The 23,959-nt window shown below is 39.2% G+C and overlaps 3 protein-coding genes across 5 annotated transcripts in view; 1 reads left to right on the top strand and 2 right to left on the bottom strand.

The window, feature by feature from the left end:
- Positions 1–795, bottom strand: part of LOC308384982 (class I histocompatibility antigen, F10 alpha chain-like) — a 75,810-nt gene extending 75,015 nt beyond the window's left edge. Inside the window, exon 1 of the mRNA XM_080863691.1 lies at positions 711–795. The gene's annotated coding sequence lies outside the window, so the exon portion shown is untranslated. The remainder of the gene's footprint in view (positions 1–710) is intronic.
- Positions 1–12,366, bottom strand: part of LOC308384440 (uncharacterized protein) — a gene marked incomplete at its 3' end in the record, with an annotated part of 35,395 nt that extends 23,029 nt beyond the window's left edge. The window contains exon 1 of the mRNA XM_080863007.1: positions 12,258–12,366. Within this exon, the coding sequence (XP_080719133.1) occupies positions 12,258–12,336 (79 nt within the window). The 5' untranslated portion in view covers positions 12,337–12,366. The remainder of the gene's footprint in view (positions 1–12,257) is intronic.
- A 935-nt stretch (positions 12,367–13,301) lies between these two features.
- Positions 13,302–23,583, top strand: tapbp.1 (TAP binding protein (tapasin), tandem duplicate 1). Of its 3 annotated transcripts, none has more exons than XM_080862565.1 (10): positions 13,302–13,653; positions 15,503–15,570; positions 16,557–16,657; positions 17,952–18,137; positions 19,399–19,647; positions 19,770–20,129; positions 20,276–20,599; positions 21,781–21,882; positions 22,084–22,112; positions 22,269–23,583. In XM_080862565.1, exons 3-10 carry the CDS (start codon positions 16,597–16,599, stop codon positions 22,278–22,280), a joined length of 1,323 nt encoding a protein of 440 aa, XP_080718691.1. In that variant the 5' UTR covers positions 13,302–13,653; positions 15,503–15,570; positions 16,557–16,596; the 3' UTR covers positions 22,281–23,583. The 3 variants fall into 3 exon arrangements, with proteins under 3 accessions (XP_080718691.1, XP_080718689.1, XP_080718690.1); XM_080862563.1 differs by having other exon boundaries at positions 16,542–16,657; XM_080862564.1 differs by lacking the exons at positions 13,302–13,653; positions 15,503–15,570 and having other exon boundaries at positions 16,313–16,657.
- The last annotated feature ends 376 nt before the right edge of the window (positions 23,584–23,959 follow it).

Here is a 23,959-nt window from a genome sequence, read left to right as displayed (position 1 = left end):
TTACAAAGAAAAATTATTTCAGTTGCATTTATCAAATGTTATACCTCATATCTTTTCTCTCAACCAATTGCATGACAATGCTCACATTGTCACACAGCTCCTATTCTTATGGAACTGTGACTCTGGGCCTTGTGGAGCTTATTCTGTTTTGGATAAACCATCGAGTAAAAAAGATTTCTGTTTTTGTCTCTCACCTGTTCTCTTTTTGTAGTCAATAAAACCAATTACAGCAATCACTGCGAGAACAAGCATTGCAACGATGATCGGGATGATCATGGCGAGTGAATTTCCTGTAGATGACACAACAACAAATGAATCATAACCTGAACAAATGAAACATGTTAAAAGAGACAAACATCAGTTTGCTAATCAGATAATACAAAAAAAAAAAGATGCTCACAAATTTAAATAAACTGTGAAAAGACAGAAAATTGGGCAATAATTTAAATCAGAGCGCTCAAAACTTTAAATGTTAATATTTATTAAGAAATTAACAAATCAGTATCAGTATGAAAATCTTCATAATCATGTATACAACTTACAATTTTCATCAAACTCAAATAAAAGCACATGAACCGCATGATTTTTACACTAAACTACGTGCATGTTTCCTACCTTCACTTTTACCCTTGTTGGTTTTGATCACTGCTTTGTCCAGTTTAGTGATGACGTTCTCGTTCCCACCAGAGAGCTGAAACACACAGTCGTACCTCTGCCAGTCTTCAGGTCTGACTGATGAAAAATCCAGATCAACACTCATCTGAAAGTTCCCATCATTGTTGGTGAGAATCTCTCCTTTCCTCACACCCTCATGAAGCTCCTCTCCATCTTCCTTCCAGAACATCTCAGCTCTGTTAGGATAGAAACCTGTAGCGTGGCAGGTGACCGGAGAAGAGGGAGTCTTCTGGAGGAGAGACACTGAGGGAAGAACTGAGGAGAGAAGAGAAAGATAGATGCCATATTACTATTTAGTGCATACTAATTTAATTCCTGTGTGATTTTATGTAAATTTAATGCCTTAGTTAGCCTTTAAATAAGCTTATTAGCCTTATATTATTTAATGATAAAGAAACGGAGGTTGGGAGAGACTGGTTATGGGGTGCTCCGGTGGTAGAGCAGGTCACTTACTGATCGGAAGGTTGGTTAGTTCGATTCCTGGCTTCCCCTAGTTTGCATGCCAAATATCTTTGGGCAAGATACTAACCCCAAATTGCACTATGATGCATCAATCGGAGTATGAATGTGTGTGAATGTTAGCTAAAAAAAGCACTTAGACAAATGTGCTTGTGTGAATGGGTGAATGCACAAGTTGCTCAGAAGAGTAGAAAAGCGCTATATAAGAACCAGTCCATTTAACATTTACCAAAGGTCAGAGTGTAGGTGGTGGATAAATTGGGGCAAAAGGAAAATATGATTAAAAACAATTGTAATTAATTTATTTAATAATTAACAGGAGTGACAGAGAAATCAGAAGAAAAGTAGAAGGGGGTAAATGTCAATGTGTGAGTGGAAAGTAGAGAAAGAGCAAATTTAACTCAACTGAGGCACAGTGATGTTTTTTTGGAGGGGGGGGGGGGGGGTGTAATGCTTTTATGTGATGTTTTAATGGTCAGAAATAGGAACATATGAAGATTGTTCTGGCCACAAAACAGCATATTTATTTTTTATTTAAGTATTTATTGTCACTGTCAGAGAACAATGAAATTGCGTTTGGGGCTTCCGTACAACCCGTAAAAAAAAGCATGTGATATGATTTCACCTGTTTTCATCAGAGAGCTCCTCCCATAGTGCACAAACTTCTTCAGCCACTCAGGACAAATCTGGGTGAAGTAATTCTTTTCCTGCGCAGTCAAGGCCCTGTCATTCTCCCACTTGTGTTTGGTGATGACAGCCTGAGGTGTTGGAGCGATCCACGTCCCTGTTTCCAGGTCACGTGCTACAAAGTCTTCTCCATCATAGCCAAACTGATCATAAGCTTTAACTTTTCCAGTTTCATCATCCCACTCACAGCCATACATTCTCTGAAAAATGTGAACACCTGACAGAAAACAAAGCAAAACTTTGCATTAAACCCAGGAACATTAGCGGCACACAGCATTAAGAATCGACAACATCTTTACAACAAAACACTGATCCACGGTTATTTATTAACAGAGGATATTAACATCTGTTGTTTTTGGCTCAACATTCTTGCTTTTATAACATCACTGCCATCAGAAACGCCTCGGTGCATCATCACAGGTGTTTTCTTTACGTGAACATGTAGCGTATGAGTCCACAGCCCCAGATGTGATCATGTTGTTATCTCTGTACTGTGGATGATTTTGGAGAGAAACTGGAGTATTTTTTATTTAGTTTGTCTTGTTTATTTTGTACGAGGGAAAGTTGATTAAAGTTGTTTTTACCTGCAGGAGGATTTGGTTGCTGTGAGTTTTGTGGGTTAAATTGAGGAAATGTGTTGACTTAAAGAGGATATGAAACAGAACATTTTAGCAGCTTTTACCCCAAATTAAGATAATTGTGATTTATTCTGAGAAAAATGTTGATTAAAAGTGATTCTTGTTTATAGCATTTTTCGGGCTCTGTGCCATGTGGTCGTCAACATCACTCATTACATCACCAGGTTGGCTGGTTGGATAGCGCTCCCAGGAGTGCGGTACTAGTGGTGAGCTTATCACCACTTAAAGTCCTCATTTATAAAGAGCTCCTCAATCCCAGCATCACGGCCAACAGCTGTATTCTCTTGTTTAGTTTCCTTGTTTTCCATCAAGTTGTTGCTTCTGTCTCTAGTTAGCTGATATAAAATGATCCAGCCCTGCTCACAGCAACCAGCCAACCAGCAGTGACGTCACTGTGTACTCAGACAAGATGGCACTGCACGCGCTCTAAAAACTTAATTTTTTTAAATCCAGTTTTAGACGGTTTTAAACCTGTGACAGTTTTTTAAAAGTAGGCGTCCATGTTGCGCTCTGCTCTGAGTTAGGATTTTACACATGCTGTGACCTTTGACCTTTATTACACATGTAAAGAAACAGGATTAAAAGTTAGCAGAACTATGAAGAAGTGACACATGTTTAATCAGCCAATCAGCTGAACATCTCCAGGTGAAAGAGCACCAAGTCCCAACATTTACCTGGTGCTCTTTCACCTGGAGATGTTCAGCTGATTGGCTGTCAGGTCAGCAGTGATTGGCTCTCACTGAGACGCTGGCTGATGTGTATTTTACTTCATGCTGGAAATGAAAAATAAACTCAGACCTCAACGTCTCCATCGTCCGGCTGAGTGCTCGGACCTGCTACCTGCTGCTGTGAAGGAGGAGCTGCTAATGAAGATTACACACTTATGCCGTAAGGTAAGCACCCCCTGTGTGTCCGTCCATGTAACTACATCTTATAATAGATGAATGAGGGCGATCACAAAGAGACAACATGAATTTTATGAGACAATTTTTTTTTTTAAATCAGTGTTTAGGGTTATTATTGGTTTCTAACAGTCCTAAAAATACCAGATGTGAAGTTAATACCGTTTAGAAAATTTGAGACATTTTAAGGCTTGAATTTCCTTGATTATAATTTCAGGTTTTTTAAAGACCTGCAGGATGTTTGTTAAAGTTAAATTTGTCTGTTAATAAAAACTTAAAGAAATGTGGAACCCAAAAAACATTCAACATGCAATGAAACTCAGGTTTCTTTCATTTAAAAATGAGACAAAAATCTGTATGAAATCCAAAGAAATATGAATTTCCTGTCAGATCTCAGCTTGTGTTTCCTTCTGTTGGTCTTTGTGCTTCTTACCATAACTGTTTTATAGTTATTAGTCATTAGATACTTTCATATTTATTTAATTTGCTGAATTTCAGCATTGGACTGAAACAATAATTCAGGCCATGAATTAGCTTTGGACCACCTTTGGTGTTTTTCAGCACTGTGACCAGGTCAGATTTTTCTTCTAAAAATGTTAAAACATTGATTGATTGATTGATTGAATCTTTATTTTGAACATGTTGAAAAAGTATAAAAAAAAAATAGAATTAAAAGAGACAAACATTCACATTAATAATATTATTGGATGTGCAGCACAGAGATCTGTGAGCGCTGCTGATGCTGTGATGAGAGCAGACAGTCTGCAGGTGAGGACGACACGAGAAATGCCTCCGTGCATCATCACAGGGTATTTTCTCTGAGTGAACATGTGAACATGTGGAGTTACGTGCCATCTAGGCCCAAATGCGACCACTTTTCCAGCCTGTCTAGTTAACAACTTTTGGAAGGGAGTGGCAGGTGACCCCTCCCTGGGGCCAGCTCCCCCGCTGACCCCAGTAGGCACTCCCATACTCCGCGACCCGCCAGGGAAAGGGGGGCCCAGGCCCATCCAGACCGGGGCCCAGCGCAGCAGCGCCCCCCGGCCCCACAGAGCCCGGGACAGTCCACCCAACCCCACCACAGAGAAAACTGCACCCACCCCACCATCCACTCGTCTTCCAGACTACATGAGACAATGGACGCCCAGGCTGAGATCTTCCTCCACCTCTCCTGTATCTCCCCCTCCTGCAGAGAGTTCCTGAGGGGAGGAAAGCTCCTGCAAGGTGTGACAATCTCCCCCACCGGTTGAAGAGCCCCACGGGCGACTCGACACACCGCAGATTAATAAATCAGGACGCATGAATGCCTCTGAAAATCCTGCCAGAACCCCTCCTTATAGGTGGCAGCAAAGTGAATGTGGGATGCATTTATATGGTCTGCGCTCCTTCTTTTACTGGAGTTTAGATTAAGTGGTGGAGAAAACCACTGGGAGGCCCTGCATGAGTCAACAAAACGCTCACAGCTGTTACTGAGCACCGGAAAACTCAAGATCAGTGACCAACCAAGAAAAGCGTTTTTTTCTGCCGCTTGTAAACGTTGCCTAGATGCTTGAAGTATGAAGCGGTGTTTTAGGACCAAAAAAAGCCCCCCCCCCCCCCCCCCCCCCCCAAAAAAAACTTTTTTTTTCGCCACTCATTCTGGTAGAGGTGATTTTATGGCGTCCTGATTTAAAAACACCATCTTAAATAATCAACTTTCAGCCAGTTTATGGGAAATGTAAGACATTTTAACACTTAATTTCCTTTATTATATTTTCAGGCTGTTGTCTATTAGTAAAAAAACATCTGAACAAAAAATATTCAACATAAACTGAAATTCAGATTTACTGTCATTTAAAAATAAGACAAAAATCAGTGTGAAATACAGAAAAATGTGATTTTCCTGTTAGACCTCAGCTTGCATTGTCTGTCTGTTAGTTTGTGTTTCTTATTTTTGGTCTACCTACTTCTGACCAAACTGTTGTGCTATTCGACTCAAAGTTAAATATTTATTTATTTTCCACAGAGTAGCTTTGAGTTTGTCACTGATTTATTTATGGAACCTCTCTGCTAATGAAAGATAATCCTGAAAACATTTCCTCATCAAAACAGGCTGTAATTTAGTTAAATTCTATTAGCTATTAATGAGAATGTTTGCGGGTTTACAAAATTATCTGAGAAAACAGTGAATTTTGTCTTAATAACTTAAATACTTCCAGTTCTTCAGCCATATTAAAGTGTTAGTAGTGTTACTGTCACATGAATGTTCATTAAGATGATTCATAAAGAGGCCTTGGACAGTGAGCGGCTCACTGAGCTGTCTCTACTTTCACCCTGATGCAAATTCAACCCTCCTTTGTATTAAATAAAACATCAACATGTGTTTAATGGAATCTGGAAAATATTATCTGAAGCAAATGTTATCAAAACTGTGACGTCCCAGCACATTTAACATCTCAGCTGGATGATAGATTATTTCATGATAAATTGCTGTTAATGGTGTCGGACATATTTTCTTGTTCTATAATTTATTACAACATGATTATTTGCGAGGGAACTCTAAACTGAGAGGAGCGACTTCCTGTGAGCTGCAGGAACAGACAAACACACTAAGATGGATCCTGAGCAGCAGACTCAGATCCTGATCCTGGGTTTATCTCTCCATCCTTTGAAACTCTGCTGCCTCTTATCATTCACAAAGTCCTCTAACTGTGAGAAACTACACACCAGACTGTCCTGAGGTTTCCAGGATTGTTTTTATATAAAGTCAAATATTAGTTCACAATAATTCTAAAACAAATACATCTCAGACTGATTAATTTAATCCTGCTGATTTTCTGGAGATTATTTTCGGATTAATCAATTAATTGAGAAATTGTAGCAAAAATCCCCATCAAGGTTTCAGAGACAAAACATCCTAAATATAAACAGAAAACTGCAAACTGCTGGTGACCTTAAAAATCATAATATGCAGTGACAGTTTTTGCAAGCCAGCAGCACAGAGGTAGACAGGAAGAGACTGCAGAAGGTTTACCACTGCCCCCCGCCCTCCTTGTCTGCCCATTGCCTCAGCAGGGCCAGAAACATCTTGAAGGACATTAACCACCCCAGCTACCATCTTTTTAACCTACTGCCCTCTGGCAGGCGCTTCAGATCCATACGGGCCAGAACAAACAGACTCAGGGATGCTTCTTCCCCAAAGCTATCACCATACTCAACTCAAACTTGCACAAAAAGTAATCTGCACTGAAATATCATCAATTCTCTTCCTGTCTGTCTCTGTATATATATATATACATATATATATATATATATATATATATATATATATATATATATATATATATATATAGTATAGTTTTTATAATGTGCTAAATCACATGTGCACTTTTATAGAGCGGTTTCTAATCTCGTTATACTATGAATATTGACAATAAAGGCTTTCAATTTCAGTTCAATTCAATTCAAATATCATGAATTTATTTTTATTATTTGATTATTTTGATCAACTAATCAGTTAACTGACAAATTATATAAGTTCAGACATGATCCTTAAAGCTGTTTGAATTAAATTAAAGCTTTCCAGACTGTAGTTCTACATTCATTATGAATTATTATGTTAATAATTGTAATCTGTAATCTGAACGAAACATTTAATGTGTGCAAACCTGTTTACTACTGAAAACAAATCACACTGAAAACATTAACAGCAAGTATCAGTAAAAAATGAAACATGAACAAACCTCCAGTTTGGTTGAAGCGCTGCTTTAAAATCTCAGTGTTGGTTTTGAACCACTGCTGGGTGCCCCTCCTTTTTGCAGTCTCTCTCTCCCAGTACTGCTGATCTGTATTCCTGGCAATCCAGTCCTGTTTGGGAACATCTTTCTCTGTCCTGCTGTCATAATAATCAATCTGAACATCATCAACCATCCCAACAGACACAAACTCTGGGAAGTTTGGGACTTGAGAGGACGCAATGTAGAAATACTTCATAGAGTGGGTCACTGTAAGAAACAGTTAATGTTGTGAGATCTCAGGAACACAGATTTATAAATCACATATTTTTTAAATAACACAATAAGAAAAACTGCAGCACGTTAAAGACATCCTGTGATAATCCTGCTGTCCGTTCAATAAACACAAAACAGATTTATGAATAGATAGATGTTTATTGTCATTTTTCTGATCATCTTTTCTTCAAAGCTGTAATTTTGTGTTTTGTAACAGATTCTAGTTTGAACCTGATTTTCACAGAAAACTTTAAAATGTTGAAACTGGTGTCTATCTTTCAGTTTGGTTTAATTCAGTTCTCATGATTAATGGTTTGAACTCATTATAACTTTAATTTGACTATATTTTTATTTTATTTTCCATGTTAAAGAAAATATTCATTATTTTTTAATCTGTTTTGCTTTTGTTACCCGCTGCATGAAACGAAAGTCGATTAAGTTCCTTCTTTCTTTCTTCTTAATCAAGCAAAATGACTTCTAAAGTGAGTTGTTCTCTTTTGTATTTCCATTTTTCATATTATAAATTATATGAATTGATTTCATTCTTTTGATGTGACTGTCACGTGTTTTGTTGTTGTTCTTTCAGAATTTCAGTAATGGGTTTTCTAAATATCAATATTGATGCTTGTTCTTTGTTTATATTATTTTTCACTTTGTTGAAGCTTAAAATTGTTACAGAAAGCTTTACTTCCAATATCTTTGATTGATAATATTATCAATAAAACCAAAGCTAATGTTATTGGGGGAATATTATCTTATAAGCATTTTGGATTGCATATTTTATTCTGTAATCAGTTTTGCAGGTGAGTTTTTCAGTTATCAAAAGTCAACAGATTTAATATTTGTGTTAGTGACCAAGCCACATAGTAAGTTTCAAACTCTCCTCATTAGCGCTCCCTGGTGGAGATTGAGTGTCTTTAAATTGCAAACCTTTCTATTTCTCACCTGCAGCTTCTTTTTGATAATTCAGCTGTGATTCCAAGTTTAGCTCTTAATAATAATACATTTTATTTACAGGCGCCTTTAAGACCCTCAAAGTCACCTTACAATAGCAACAATACAATGTAACGAAACATTGCAAAAAAAATTTAACATAAGGTAAATAAGAAAAAAAAAGCATGAAAGTATAAAAGCAAGTATAGAAGCTGGGCAAAGTAAAAATGGACTAAGACGGAATCAGGTGTATGCAATTCTGAATAGATGGGTTTTGAGACGTGATTTAAAAGTAGTGAGAGAGTTTGTGGTCCGGAGATCTGGTGGAAGTGCATCCAAAGTCTCGGGGCAGAACAGCTAAAGGCTCTGAGTCCCATGGTAGTCAGGTGAGCAGGTGGAAGAGACAGAAGGGAAGCTGAAGAGGAGCGGAGTGGACGAGGGGGTGAGTATGTATGCAAAGTGTACTGGTACTTTACATACATAGACTGTATGATATTATAAAGAAATAATGATTTATTTTGTATCTCAATTCAGTTCAGTTTAATTCGATTTAATTTTATTTATACACCTCACAACAAAAGTCATCTCATTGTGCTGTTAATGAAGAAATAACACCAGAAACACAGTGAACTTCATATCCGGGTGTAACTCAGTAGTTATGATATGTGTGACCATGTTCTTCAAACAGAAAGTATTCACAAGCATAACATTGGTGAATAATATTGAATACATTACAAAGCAGGAGTCTTTTACCCTTATTGAACTCTATGGAATGACATGTGGTTCTTCATATACAGTGTATACTGAACAAACAATAAAACATCAAAGATTTTTACAGATACTTTGTGTTAATTACACTTTAGTGATCAGCTGTTGTGTGAAAATGTTTTCATTCCTCCTGAAAATTAATGGTTCTCATTTTTATTTTTGGACCTTACAGTCCTGGCTGAATTAATGAGATAAACAGCAAACAAAACAATGAATTGAATGAGTTTAATAATAAAACTAAAGAACAAATAACTCCAACATAAACTTTAATGTTTATTATGTAATTATTTTTAAGGGATTGAAGAGATAAACAGGCAATTTAATTATGTGTATAAAATAATCAGTTGTTTCTGTTTAAATGTCCATTTGTATTTAAAATGACATAAATCTGACCAGCCCTTTCTCACTCTGGGGGAATCTGACATATAAAAAGACAAAATATAAAAGTCAAACTGACCCGCCCCTGTCCCCTGTATTCCCAGGAGAAGAAGGAAGACGAAAGCCTTCATTGTGATGATAAACATCCAAACTTTTATCAGACTTCAAGCATTCGCTTGTTCAGAAAAAGCTAAAGCTAAAATAGGAGAAAAAGAACCGGGAGATACGTGACCATTGGCCTCGATCAGAGCCAATCGGAATTTACTCCCACAGTAAACGTCACTTAAATCTGGGTTAAACGCACCCTTTAGGGTTATCAACGAAACTGAAAGTAAAATATCTTCATATGAACCAGTGTATGATTAAGGGAAGGGTTACGGTTATTTTCATCTGGTTTCTATTATTTTTATGTTATGACAGGTGTAGTTCATGTTATGCTGGGTATACATTGTGTAGTTTATTTTTTATCCAGTGGATAAAACCTCGTTAAGTTTCTCAGTGGAGTGATTTGTATTAATTTTAAATTGATATGTGTGGCGAGTGGCAATAGAAGGAGGAAAAATGATGATAACAGTCAACAGGTGGGGTGCTCCCGGCCTCTCGGCCTGGGGCTCGGTCACTCAGGCACAGCTGGCTGCCGGCGGAGCTCACGGGCGCGTCACTGCAACCCCCCCCCCCCCCCGGCTTCTGCTCCGCGGCTGCTGAGTGAGCCCTCATCCCGGACTCTCCTCAGCTCTTTCTGGGACAGTGGCGCAGCTGCCCCTCTGTGGGTCTTCCTTGGTCTCTTGTGTTCTGGGGGCCTCTGGATGTCTGGAGTTTTGATCTCCTCCATACCTGCTTCATGCCCTGGAGGACGGGGCTGTGGCCCCCCCACACCCTCTAGCAGATCATTACATGTAGGAACCTTTTAAAAACAAGCGCGTCCATGCTCACAGGTGTACACACGGGTGATCACACCCACAAACTACACCCCTTTTTGGCTCCTACCTCAAAGCACACTGTGTTCTGTTGATCTTATGTGCTGCACAGTAATGTTTAATATTTAGTATTTACTGTCATATTCCCATATATCATTGTGATGTTGTTTATTCTATTACTCTCGTTTTCTTCTGCTTGTTTTCTTTTTTCTTTCTCAACAGGTGATCCAGGTGATCAATATATGCATTTTTTTTTCTGCCCATTCCGTTGGTTTTTGTTTTTTTGCCCTTCTCCCCCGTCCCTCTTCTCAGCTGTTTTTCTTTCCCTCTTTCTTTCTCCCCTTCTTTCCCCCAGTCAAGTCTGTCCCGTACACAGCAAAATCTCCAGAGTTAAATTAACAGCACTGCTCAGTGTTAGCCATTGTTAATCTTCAAAACTGACTAGGTTACTTTTAAACATATAACACTGTCAAAAGTGTTAATTTAACACTCAACAGTGTTGTATTTAACACTCAGATGTGTGGACCCATATAGACATTCTCTAGTGTTAATTTAACACTGGAGATTTTGCTGTGCAGCTGTATAGAAACTCCGTCATGCTAGCTAGCACGCAGTACGAAAAAGTCAGCATAACGAAAATAAACTGCACCTAAACTTGATTTATATGTGACTCAGATACACTGCAGGTCATAACTTCTTACCTGAAGTTCAGTTCACCTGATACTCGGACCAGCGGCTGCTTCGGGTCTCTCCTCTTGCCTCACTTTTCCTTCATCCACCTGCTGGCTTCCACCACTTGCTAGTGTTATTGAATCTGTGGAAGCTCCGCGATAGCCACCACACGAAGTAACGAATAACGAGCCTATTTAAATCCCAGTAACGAGTAACGCGTTCCTGGTTTTGGCATAATAACTAGTTACCGTGCTCGTTACCACAATAATAACGTAGTTACTGTAACGCGTTACTTAATAACGCGTTAGTCCCAACACTGTTCAGCAGTGATACCAAAATTAGTTCATGATGGTATGTGTAGTGTACTCGCACTTTACATACATAAACTATCTGATATTATGAAGTAATAATGATTTAATTTGCATCTCAATTCAGTTCAATTGAATTCTATTTTATTTTATTTATACACGTCACAACAAAAGTCACCTCATTGCGCTGTTAATTAAGCAATAACACCAGAAAAACAGTGAACTTCATATCCGGGTGTAACTACTCGTTAGTTATGATATGTGTGCGCATGTTTGTCAAACAGAAAGTATTCACAAACATAAAACTGGTGAATAATACTGAAGATAATACAAAGCAGGAGTCTTTTAACTTTTAATAGACTGCATAAAATGACATGTGGCTCTTCATATACTGAACAAATATTTTTTAAATAACAATAAAATAAAAATAATATTTATACTTAAATGAGCTTTAGTTAACTTTAATGAGCAGCTGTTGTGTGAAAATGTTTTAAACCCTCATGAAAATTAAAATGCTACTTAGTTTTTAAAATAAACGTTTTAATTATTGTCACCAGATTATCATCAGACCTCCTCACTGATGTTTTATTTGTTGGACTGTTTGGAGAAACAGCAGAGTCACAACGCTTAAAAATGCGTCACGAACGGTTTAATCATCAAATAGTTTGGGACATAAGTCGCCTTGTTTTAATCTCTGCCTTCATCTAAACTTTAATGTTTATTATTAGGTATTGAAGAGATAAACAGACGATTTAATTACCTATATAATATAATCGATTGTTTCTAAACATTGACATTTTCTACTAGGATCCATTACAACTAAATGTTTAGCGTACAGGAACTTTCTGGGGAGCAAACAGTCCGTCCATTTGTCTTTCAAAACACATAAATCTGACATAGAAAAAGACAAAAATATAACAGTCAAACTGACCTGCCGCTGCCCCCTGTATTCCCAGGAGAAGAAAGAAGATGAAGGCTTTCATCTTCTTCTTCATTGTGACCATAAACATCCAAACCTTTAACAGACTTTGTGTATTCGCTTGTCCAGAAAAAGCTAAAGATAAAATGGAGAACCAGGAGAAACATCACCATTAGCCTCGATCAGAGCCAAAAGGGATTTACTCTGAGAGTAAACGTCACTTAAATCAACGAAACTGAAAGTAAAATATCTTCATATGAACCAGTTTATCACGAAGGGAAGTTCAGTTTCATCTGGTCTTTATAAATTTTTATGTTATGACAGGTTTAGTTCGTGTTATGCTGGGTATACACTGTATAATTTATTTTCTATTCAGTGGATAAAACCTTGTTAAGTTTCTCAGTGGAGTGATTTGTATTCATTTTAAACGCATACACATACACTGATACACACTCATCCCCCCTCCCTTTCCAAACGCCTTCGATGCTTGTCCCCTCCCGGGACAGATGGCGGGTCGACTGGACCAGCGCAGACATGCAGGACCGGATGCGCTGCCTACACCGGCTCTCTCTCACCCTTTACCCACCCCTGTTACTTGTCTTGTGTTTCTGTGGTGTATTGACTGTCATGTGCTTTTTGTGCTGGGGTGTTTTTTTTTTTTCTGTTTTCAAACTGTTCTACTTGTTAACCATTCCTCGCCGTCAGTCCCCTGACCGTAGTCGGGAGACGCGAGGGGAGATGCTTCCTCCAGGGCCGAAGTTTGTCCTCCTTCGGGGTTAACTCCCTTCACTTTTGTGGAGTAGTGAGGCAGACAGAAATCAGCCGAGGCACCGGAGAGTACTGAAGAGATGAGGCTTTAATAACAGTACTGCACACTTCAAAAACACACTGCATAGCCTGTAGCCCGTTAGAACGCTGCTCCCGGTCGCCCTCTCTACCCATGACACACTCTCTCTCTCTTTTTCCTCTTTCGCTCCCCGCGTTTCCTTCACGCGCATGCTCACACACACATCACATACACTCCTTACTGCACCCAGTCACACACAAGACGGCAATTCCTGCAACATACCATTAGGAGCTCAGTCTGAGTGGAGGTTTTTTTCTCCTCCTCTCACCTCATGTTGTGTATTTTTGTTTTTTTGTTTTTTCTATCAGCCTACCTCTCTGACATGTCTCCCCAATGTGATGTTTGTGTAAAGCAGTGGTTCCCAAACTTTTTTTGTTAGGCCCCCCTTTGTTTTACAAGAAAAATCTTCGCCCCCACCACCACCACCATTTTTGAAAACACAGCTGTTTCGTCCACACGTAAACGCCGTTTCAAATCACCGAAAACTGAGATTTTTTTAAAACTCCTTTTTTGCGTTAATGTGTGGACGAGGAATTCAGAGTTCATCACACCACGTCAAAGGTATGTGCCTTTTTTCACGTCACGCTGTGCGCCACAAATGCGACCAAATTTTTCAGTGGTGCGACTAAAAAAAATATTTGGTTGCACCTGTGCCACCAACTGTTCGGTAGCAAAAAAAAAAAAAAAAAAATCTGCAACCTTCCCTGTGGTCAGCAACAGACACACATTATGCCCCTATCGTGGACTAAACCAATCAGAGATAGTAAGGGGTGGGACCTCTCTGATTGGCCGTGGTCCAGTTGAAAGTGCAGGTGGAAGTGGGAGGTGAGTAGCTTGAATAAAGCGATATCAATTAATTAAATCCTGAATCGACTTTTAAATATAACTGTGTTTTGCCAGAAACGCCAGATTCTCAGATTAAATAGAATAGAATAGAATTCAACTTTATTGTCATTGCACATGCACAGGTACAGGGCAACGAAATGCAGTTTGTATCCATCCAGAAGTGCTTTAGTGATATACACTCAACAAAAATATAAACGCAACACCTTTGTTACTGCTCCCATTCCCCATGGGATGGACGTAGAGACCTAAAATTCATTCCAGATACACAATATAACCATCCCTCCCAAACAGTGGTCACACATAAGTCCAAATGTGTGGTAGTGGGCACATCTGCTATATTGAGATAATCCATCCCACCTCACAGGTGTGCCACATCAGGATGCTGATCTGACATCATGAGTAGTGCACAGGTGTACCTCAGACTGCCCACAACAAAAGGCCACCCTGGAATGTGCAGTTTTTTGCGCTATTGGGGGTCTGGGGACCCAGAACCGATCAGTATCTGGTGTGACCACCATTTGCCTCATGCAGTGCAACACATCGTCGCATGGAGTCTATCAGATTGTCAATTGTGGCCTGTGGAATGTTGGTCCACTCCACTTCAATGGCTGTGCGAGGTTGTTGGATATTCGTGGGAACTAGTACACGCTGTCGTATACGCCGGTCAAGCACATCCCGAACATGCTCAATGGGTGACATGTCCGGTGAGTATGCTGGCCATGCAAGAACTGGGACATTCTCAGCTGCCATCTGCCCTGAACAATGTGAACCATGATTCATCCGTGAAGCGCACACCTCTCCAATGTGCCAGACGCCATCGAATGTGAGCATTTGCCCACACAAGTCTGTTACGGCGACGAGCTGGAGTCAGGTCAAGACCCCGATGAGGACGACAGGCATGCAGTTGAGCGTCCCTGAGACGGTTTCTGACAGTTTGTGCAGAAATTGTTTGGTTGTGCAAACCAATTGTTCCAGCAGCTGTCTGGGTGGCTGGTCTCAGACGATCTTGGAGGTGAACCTGCTGGATGTGGAGGTCCTGGGCTGGTGTGGTTACACGAGGTCTGCGGTTGTGAGGCCGGTTGGATGTGCTGCCATATTCTCTGAAACGCCTGTGGAGACGGCTTATGGTTGAGAAATGAACATTCAATGCACGGGCGACAGATCTGGTTGACATTCCTGCTGTCAGCATGCCAGTTGCACGCTCCCTCATTGCTTGTGGCATCTGTGGCATTTTGCTGTGAGACAAAACTGCACATTCCAGGGTGGCCTTTTGTTGTGGGCAGTCTGAGGTACACCTGTGCACTACTCATGATGTCAGATCAGCATCCTGATGTGGCACACCTGTGAGGTGGGATGGATTATCTCAATATACCACACATTTGGACTGATTTGTGACCACTGTTTGGGAGGGATGGTTATATTGTGTATCTGGAATGAATTTTAGGTCTCTACGTCCATCCCATGGGGAATGGGAGCAGTAACAAAGGTGTTGCGTTTATATTTTTGTTGAGTGTATAATCATAGGTAGCACATATGTTTTCATCTATTTCCTTGTGTCTATCAGACAAACCCTGCTGCGGCTTTTCTGGTGTGACTTGGATACAAACAATGAGGAAATCACATCAGTTAAAGGTACAGTGGCAAGCCTCACTAATTCTGTTGGTGGTGTTTTGCAGAAAGATCAGTCACAGTGTTAGAGCGCCACCACTGGACTCAAACGGCACTCCATTTCCACCTCTTTCTGTGAAACCACGTGATCTCTCTGTTAAGTTTCGTTTTTGTGTTTATGACACCCGATCTGGTTTGATTTGCAAGCGTTGGCGCACAAACGGAGAACAAAGAATAGGCTGTTATCTAATATATGTGCCAGGAGGTTAAGGCTTCTTGTCTGACTTGTTCTGCAACGTTCCTGCAAAAATAAAGAAGTGAAACAATCAATTGACAAACAATGAATTATTAACATCAACATTTTAGACAGGTCAGAAGGACATACATTTAAAAATAAAGTGTACAGCTAACTTCTAATCTGTAAAGAACAAGTTACTAAACTCATACAGAGAAGTAATTTATGATGAATTCTGTATGCATTAAAAAACATAAATAAAAGAAGAACTTCTATTACTAAAACCAAGGCTTGTACACTCAGTATGCTGCTTTTACAATATAAAAACAAAGGTTGTATGTTTAGATTTAAGACTTTTAATTTTTTCTGTTTCTCTTGTCCTCATCTGACCGCTGCCCTCAGACTGGGTTATCTTTCTGATGCCTTGCTGCCACTGACGTAGCAAGTTACTCCACAATTTGCCTTTGGTTAATTTTTAGTCAGAGGGCTCCATCTAGCGGCGGGATGGCAGTACTCCTGAATGCAATTTTGAAGACGTATTCTTCTAAGCTACTGTAAAATCTTTGTTTTTAGGCTTCCGGGTACTTTAATTTTTCAGATACACATTCACTCTTATGTCAGCTAATACTGATATATTATGAACTTATGGCGTGTTTTTGTGTTTTTCCTGGATAACTGTCGGACTCGTCTGTATGTGAAAGTGAAACTGAACTTGATCTCGGACTTGAAGGGGAAAACCAGCCAACTAAACCTTGTTTAGTCCGTTTGATTGCAGCTAAACGAGGGGACCTGTCTGTGAGGAAACACGGATAAACATGACGGAATTATCTACCATCTATAAACTGTCTCTGATCGCCGTTACCTGCTTTATTCAAGGTAAGCTAGTCGAGCTCATTGTTGCTCTGCTGGTCTGACAGACAAAAATACATCTATGCATGCTGTATTACTAATATTATAAACCGTACATGTAAGAAAAACCTTTTTTATATGCATGGAAGTCCTCTATCTGTTCAATAACATATAAAAGTTGAAAAACAGCTGGTTGGAAATGTCCAAAACAACTTGGACAATAACGTCAAGTTTAACTCTTAAGTAAACATAGTAAAGGTCATATTTAATGACCCTTTTACAAGCTGAATTTAAAATAATGGCCAAATGCGTCTTAAAACATGTAAGTGAATGTTATAGGTGTATGCATGATTACGTTTAACAAAAATAACATAAATTTAATACGTTTTTAACATGGAGTTCTGCGTGAAACCCCGAGCGAGTGGTGCACGTCTATTTTCGTGCCCAAAACGTGATCGTCTGTCCAAAAGTGATTTCCGGTAATTGCCGAAAAGTGATCATCCATATTTAAACTGCTGTAAATGACATGTTGACCATTAATATGTGAAAGAACGTAGAAGCTGCAATCACTTTTTGGCAAAGTTATCCTACATTCAACCAGTTAAAAAGTGTCACGGACATTAAAAACGTCTTCTTTTAGAGGTATATGGCCATATCGTATATGGAAACTACAACAAATATAACAGGAGTTCAATAAAGATATTTTAAGAGGCCAAAAAGGTCTGAATTGGTTAAGTAGGTAGAGTAAAGCAATAAAAAAATAAGAGTCATAAAGATACTCTTTGTTTTACATGTTACCCCTTTGTAAATCCTGCTGACTATAGTCTATTTACAAATACAATCACCAACACCTGAAATCACAAATTGAAGCAGTGCTGTCTTCACTTTAGTGATTTAGACTGTGCGATATTCACAGTAAACAGCTGGAGGCTTCATTTTCTGGGAAAGGTAGACGGGCTGCTGCCTGTTTGCTAAATGAAAAATAAAAAAAAAAGCAGGGGAGTAAACCAAAAGCAAAACACTGAAGGGGTGGAAACAGCTAAGTACAATATTTATGGGTCGCCTGACAGAACTGGACTTTTACTTTTAGCTGTCATTTTAAACTGGACCTCATGAAACATATTACGCTTGATTTAACTTTCTGTTTCAATAATAATTCCTATAAGTGCCTTGTTTATTGGTTGAGCTTGAAAAGACAGTTTGCACAACAATAATTTTCTGAGTGGATGATGTCGAGAAACGTAATGGCATAATATAACGTGGTCTGATATTTACAGAGGTTTTACTACCCATTAATCTCCTGTTAAACTTTTGTCTGAAGCCTGCAGCAGCAGCTGTCCAGTGTTGGAGTGCTGGTTTGTGCAGGAGAAGGCGGGACGAGGAGGAGGTTTAACTGGAGCTACGACCCAAGAAAAATCCCTGCTTCACATCAGAACCGACGGCCAGAATGACGAGTCCCAGCGCGCTCCTAAAGACATCAACCCTGAAAGAGTCTACTCTGTGATCGGTAATGAGTAAAATACAATCCAGCTTAGTTAAATAAGTTCTGCAGCTCGATAAAAGTCATATTTTATCAGAGTTTACGTCCACTTTTTCTTCTCCTCTCTCTTATCTGGATGCATTTACATCTGTTTGAGTCCCAGTATGTCTGAACCATGGCCAGCAGATTTTACCGCTGCTAAAGCCTGAGGCAGATACTTAACGTCCAGCATGACAATAAAATTGGCTCAGTTAACAGAAAGAAGTCCATTAGGCATAAAAATGATTGAAAACCATAATTATTTACATGAGAACATTTTAGATGATCTGTTGAAAATAAATGAAATGGTTCGGCCGAAACAGTCACACTAACATTTCATCATCTATGATTGCTCCATTTCTTCGCTGTAGCGTCATTTTGATAAGTCACAGCAAAAATCCCACTGATGGGAAAAACAGTCATTCAGTAATAGTCAGGTGATCAACTGACCTCGTATTCGTGAACACACAGGGTCGCCAAACCTCCAGTACAGGGGAAGGCTCTCACCTGTTTCCTTAGTGAAGTCCAGGTGGTGACTTTCTTTGTCTGGCAGTGTGTAAGAAACATATAGACCAAATGTTCTTCTATAAAACATCCCAGCTGCTCGTTTTAGTCATTAAAATGTCCTGGTGTTTAAAAGTTACTGCACATAAAGTGTGTATTTAGCACATTAGTCTGGAAAACATGTATTTCCTAGGTTGTTAGTTTGACTCCATCATCATTTCTCTTTGAGTTATTAAATATTATGATTACATAACAATTTAGATAATAAATGTAAACATGTATTCATAGCAGCTCTGCATGTTTCTATATTTTTCTTTTTGTATTTTTATGGATTCCATCATTGACCAAAGCATCTCTTTTTAAGATTTATTTGTTATGTATTTTCAAAATGTGTAGGTTTAAAGGCATATTTGTTTAGGGGCAGGTATGTAACACAAACCACCCTCCACAACGTTTACAGCATAAAATAATTTGCCATATCTGTCCCATGTGGGCCTCTGAATAAGCAATACTGAGCAACACGTGCAAAAATTATACCAAAAATATAAAATGAAAAGCAAAAGAAGAAAATAAAATTAGGTAAAAATTGTAATTCCGCAAACTGTGTTACTATGTGGGTTAAATTATTCAATTAAAATTATTTACACACAGCTGTTCATCTTATTTTCTTTTATTTATAAACAGATTGAGTGTCTCAGACATCTCACATGTTGTATAAGCGTGACCTTTGACTCCTGTTTCTCAGACCCGGCTGGCACCCTCTGCCACCGCTCGCTCAACCCTCCCAGAGGCTCTGTGACGAAGCCCCAGTGTGAGATCAACCCCTTCCTGCCGCAGCCCTCCAGCCTGGACTGGGTTTCCTCGCTCACAGAGTCTGGCCTCAGCCCCGTGTACCTGCAGGCTGAGTGGTTTTCATCTGCATTTCAGGGCCTCAACGAACAGCTGGGCATCTCTACTATCACCCGCAGCCCCACAGGATCTAAAGAGCACAGTGGTAATGATTTGATTTTAACCCAACACATTTATATGTGGGGGTTCACAGATCAAAAAATTGATTGGCCGACAATTATAAAAGTTTATTATCTCACGTGTGTCGGTCTGACTCTGTTTCCTCAGTGATCCTGAGCGTGACGACTAAAACGGTCTCAGTAAAGTCCAGACTCGGGGAGCCTGTGCAGCTGGACTGCGGCTTTTGGATCAACCCTTCCTCTCCTCTGTATGGGGCTGGATTCGCTGTCGAATGGCGGTACCAGTTCAGAGGCCGCGGACGGCTGATTCTGGCTTACGACGGGAAGACTGACCGCCTCGCCGACACGCAGGAAGAAGGAGCGACGCTGGACTTTGATGCTTTGCACGAGAAAGGAAATGCATCCCTGCTCCTGCAGGAGGCTAAAGTGCTTCACTCTGGGACGTACATCTGCACGGTGTATCTGCCACACCTGCTCGCTCAGGTGGCGCTGGACCTTGAGATTGAAGGTGAGGAAAATGTATTTCTGGAGCATTACGCACATGTTTGCCTCACTGAAATAAGCAGATGTGTTTAAAATAAACACTCAGCTCTGTAAAAACTCCAGATTTAACTTTTAACCTCATCTTGTTTTTCTGCTCCTCTCTCCACCCAGAACCGCCATCCCTCTCCATCCACCCCTCCACCCTGCCCCTCGCTGTTCCAGGTCAGACTATAAACGTCCAGTGTGAAGCGTCCGGCTTTGCGCCCCTCCCCGTGGAGTTCAGCTGGGAGATTAAAGGTGCCGACGGGAAGTCCAAGACCCTGGATTCATTCAGCGTAACGGGCCACAGGCAGGCCTGGGACCGCACCTTCAGCCAGACCTCCCGGCTCGAGATCGACACCTCTAAGCTGGACCTGGGCAGAGGAGGGGAGCTCACCTGTGTAGCCGCCCACGCTGGAGGCACGAGACGGACCAGCGTGACCCTCAATGTCATCGGTAATGTGAAGCAAACCTGGAAGACACGCAAGCAAATTAACAGCTCAGTTTATGTTGAGTTAAAGCAGTTTTTATACAGTTGGAGAAGGTACTAATGATGAAATAGAAAGAAGAAAGGTAGAAACTGATATAAGAAAAGATATTACCACTAACAACACACTTTCCTTTAAATGTGGCTTATTAGGTTAGTATCACATATAAATGACTAAATATTTAACTAATCTTGAAACACGTTTACCTGGATAACTTTTGAGTTACTGTAGTTTGACACATTCTTAGATTTAAGTAAACAGTTTGAATCACCAGCTTCTGGATTTAAAACAGTTTGATTTTGTTAATCACAAAGTAACCATGTGGTATCATTTATGACCCACTGTGATATTTTATTTCTAAAAAGATTTACTGCATCACAAACCTTCAGACTAACCTGAACTGTTGCATTTAAGTAATATTTAATGGCATTAGAACATTTTAGTATATCTGTTATAGATGAATGAAGCAGCACAGATATGATAAACACCATGAGAGCCATTAAAAAATGACTCCTGTTAGTACCTGAAATGACTCGGTTGGTGAAATAACTCTTAAAGGTTTAATATTGAAGTATATATAATACTGTGCAAACGTTTCAGGCAGCTGTAAACAAAGAATGCTTTCAAAAATGGAAGTGATAATTATCTATTTTTATCAATCAACGAAATGCGGTGAATGAACAAAAGAGAAATTTAAATCAAATCACCTTTGCCTTCTTCTACACTTGCACAGTTTTTGAAGGAACTCGGCTGGTAGGTTGTTCCGAACATCTTGGAGAACTAACCACCGATCTTCTGTGGATGTTGGCTTCCTCACATCTCTCTGTATCTTCATGTAATCCCAGACACACCTGATGATGTTGATCAGGGCTCTGTGGGGACCGGACCATCACTTCCAGCACTTCTTGTTCTTCTTTACACTGAAGATAGTTCTTAATGACTTTGGCTCCATGTTTGGGGTCGTTGTCCTGCTGCAGAATACATTTGGGGCCAATAAATAATCATTTATATTTTTCAAAAGCGTTCTTTGTTTACAGCATATTTTCACACCTGCCTAAAATGTTTGCACAGTACTGTAATAATAATTTAACTGATATTAACAAACCTGTTCAGATCAGATGAATCCTAACGATCTTTTTTCCTTTTCAGGTTTCAGTTCTCCGTCCATCGAGGACTCTATGGCGATGGTCGGCGTGGCGCTGGTGCTTTATGGGCTCATCAAGTTTGTCTCGTGGACATTTACCAGCTCAGGTAGCAAATATTGACGCAAAAATATCGTCCAACAGTTTTAATGTGTATTGAAGTTTTTTTTTTATCATTTCAAGCTGGAGAAAATCTTGTCACCTTTTGGATCAAATAAAAAAGAATGAGTAATATGTTTCAAAAAGTAAGATGTTTATTAAACTCTGTGTCTGACTTTTTATTTTTTAATTTGTATTTCTCTGTAAACAGGCTCAGCTGAGGCTGATAAACAAGATAAGGTAATGTCACTGTAATATTTACTGCAGACAAACATATAAATGTGTTTACAGAAATCTCTTATTAACTTATTTACCTACTGTATGTTTCATCACCCTGGACGTGGTGCTTCTTGGTGTTTCCTCTGAATTTAATTTTACAATTTTTTCCCATCACAGAAAGAGAAGTGAAGGTGAAAGAAGGCAACTGACCATCAGTGGCATTGATCCACTCGATATGTTTGATGGGATTTCAGGAGGAGCTTTCCACATGTTCATGGGACAGATTATTTCTTTTTCTTTTGTTTTTTTTACTGCTCTGGTTTGGAGGTAAACTTGTATGTTTTATGCTTGTTTTTATCAAATTTGTTTATTATAAAATGTTTGGATTCAACTTTTTGTTCTTTAGAAAGGGACAGGGATATCTCGAAGACGCTCAGTTCAAACACGTTTCTTGTGATGTTTCTTTAATCTTTCTTTATAGAGCTGTGTGGTTTTGCTTTCCTCTGTTTATGGTTTATATGTCGTCACAAACACTGGAAAGAAAAACTATGAGAGGAAGTTGGGAGTGATGTGTTGAAACATCAGCTTCTGTTTTTTAAAGGTTAATCCTTCCATTCGATGTTCCCGTCTGTCTAAAAACCTCATTAACTCACGCTTTTTGGAACCAGAGATCGGACTGTATTTGTTGGTTTATAAAGAAAAGGAAATGCTGTTTTAATTAAGTAAAAATGATTAGACTAATAATAGACTCATTATTTTAAAAATAATATTTATAATAATAATAATAGACTGTTCAAATTGTCCGTCTTATTTTTGTTATTTTTGTAAATATGGAGATTGTATTTCTGTTTTCATATTATTTTTAGGTGTGTTTGTCTTTTTCTTCATCACATGCTTGCCCGGGATAATAAACATTAAACCTGTGACTGAAATGGAGATTTTACAAACAGAGCACAAAATTCTGCTGTAAGGAAGATTTTAAATTAGCAAATGATTTAAATGGACTCTGAATTTTAATTAAATAAAAAAAAAATCTCTTGAAACACACCAAATAAGTCCTCTTCTTGTTAAACACTCTGCTCTTATACACGCTTTAAACAACACATTCACTCACACTTACTGGTCACTTCATTAGGTACACCTTAATAATACTGGGTTAATACTTTTTTGTCCTCAGAGCTGCTTTCATTCTACATGGAATAGATTCAATAAGGTGCTGCTAATATTCTTTTGAGATTCTGGTCCATATTTACATTTAGCATCACACAGTGTCCATGGCATGTCTCTCTCGTTCTGCTACATCCCAGAATTGCTCTATTTGATTGCAACTTGGTGACTGTGGAGGCCATTCATGTACAGTAAACTTATCCTCATGTACAAGAAACCAGTTTGCAATGTTTTGAGCTTTATGACATAGTGCATAAGTCTGCTGGAACCAGCCATTTAAAAATGGGTACACTGGTAACAAAGGGATGGAAATGGTTAGTAACAATACTCAGGGAGCCTATGGTGTCTAAACAATACTTTGTAACAAGGGGCCTGAGGTTCATCAGGAAAATTATACCCCATCACCAGCCCGAACTGTAGACAGACAGGATGATCCATACTTTGATGTTGTTTACTCTAAATTCTGATCCTACCATCTGAATGTTACAGCACAAATCAAGACTTGTCAGAGCAGAAAACGTTTTTCCAATCTTCAGCTGTGTAGTTTGGTAAAGCAGTGTGGTAAAATCCAAGCAGATCAGCATTTTCTAAAATATTCAGAGTCAGACTGGCTATAACCCCCTACTACGTTGAAAGTAGCTTAAACCATCTTTCTTCACCATTCTGAATCTCACATTGAACTTAAACACAAAATAACGGTA

This window comes from Rhamphochromis sp. 'chilingali' (assembly GCF_963969265.1).
Source record: "Rhamphochromis sp. 'chilingali' genome assembly, chromosome: 17".
NCBI classification, from domain to species: domain Eukaryota; kingdom Metazoa; phylum Chordata; class Actinopteri; order Cichliformes; family Cichlidae; genus Rhamphochromis; species Rhamphochromis sp. 'chilingali'.
Note: the sequence above shows the minus strand (reverse complement) of the source record. Positions and strands in the feature narration are given on the sequence as shown.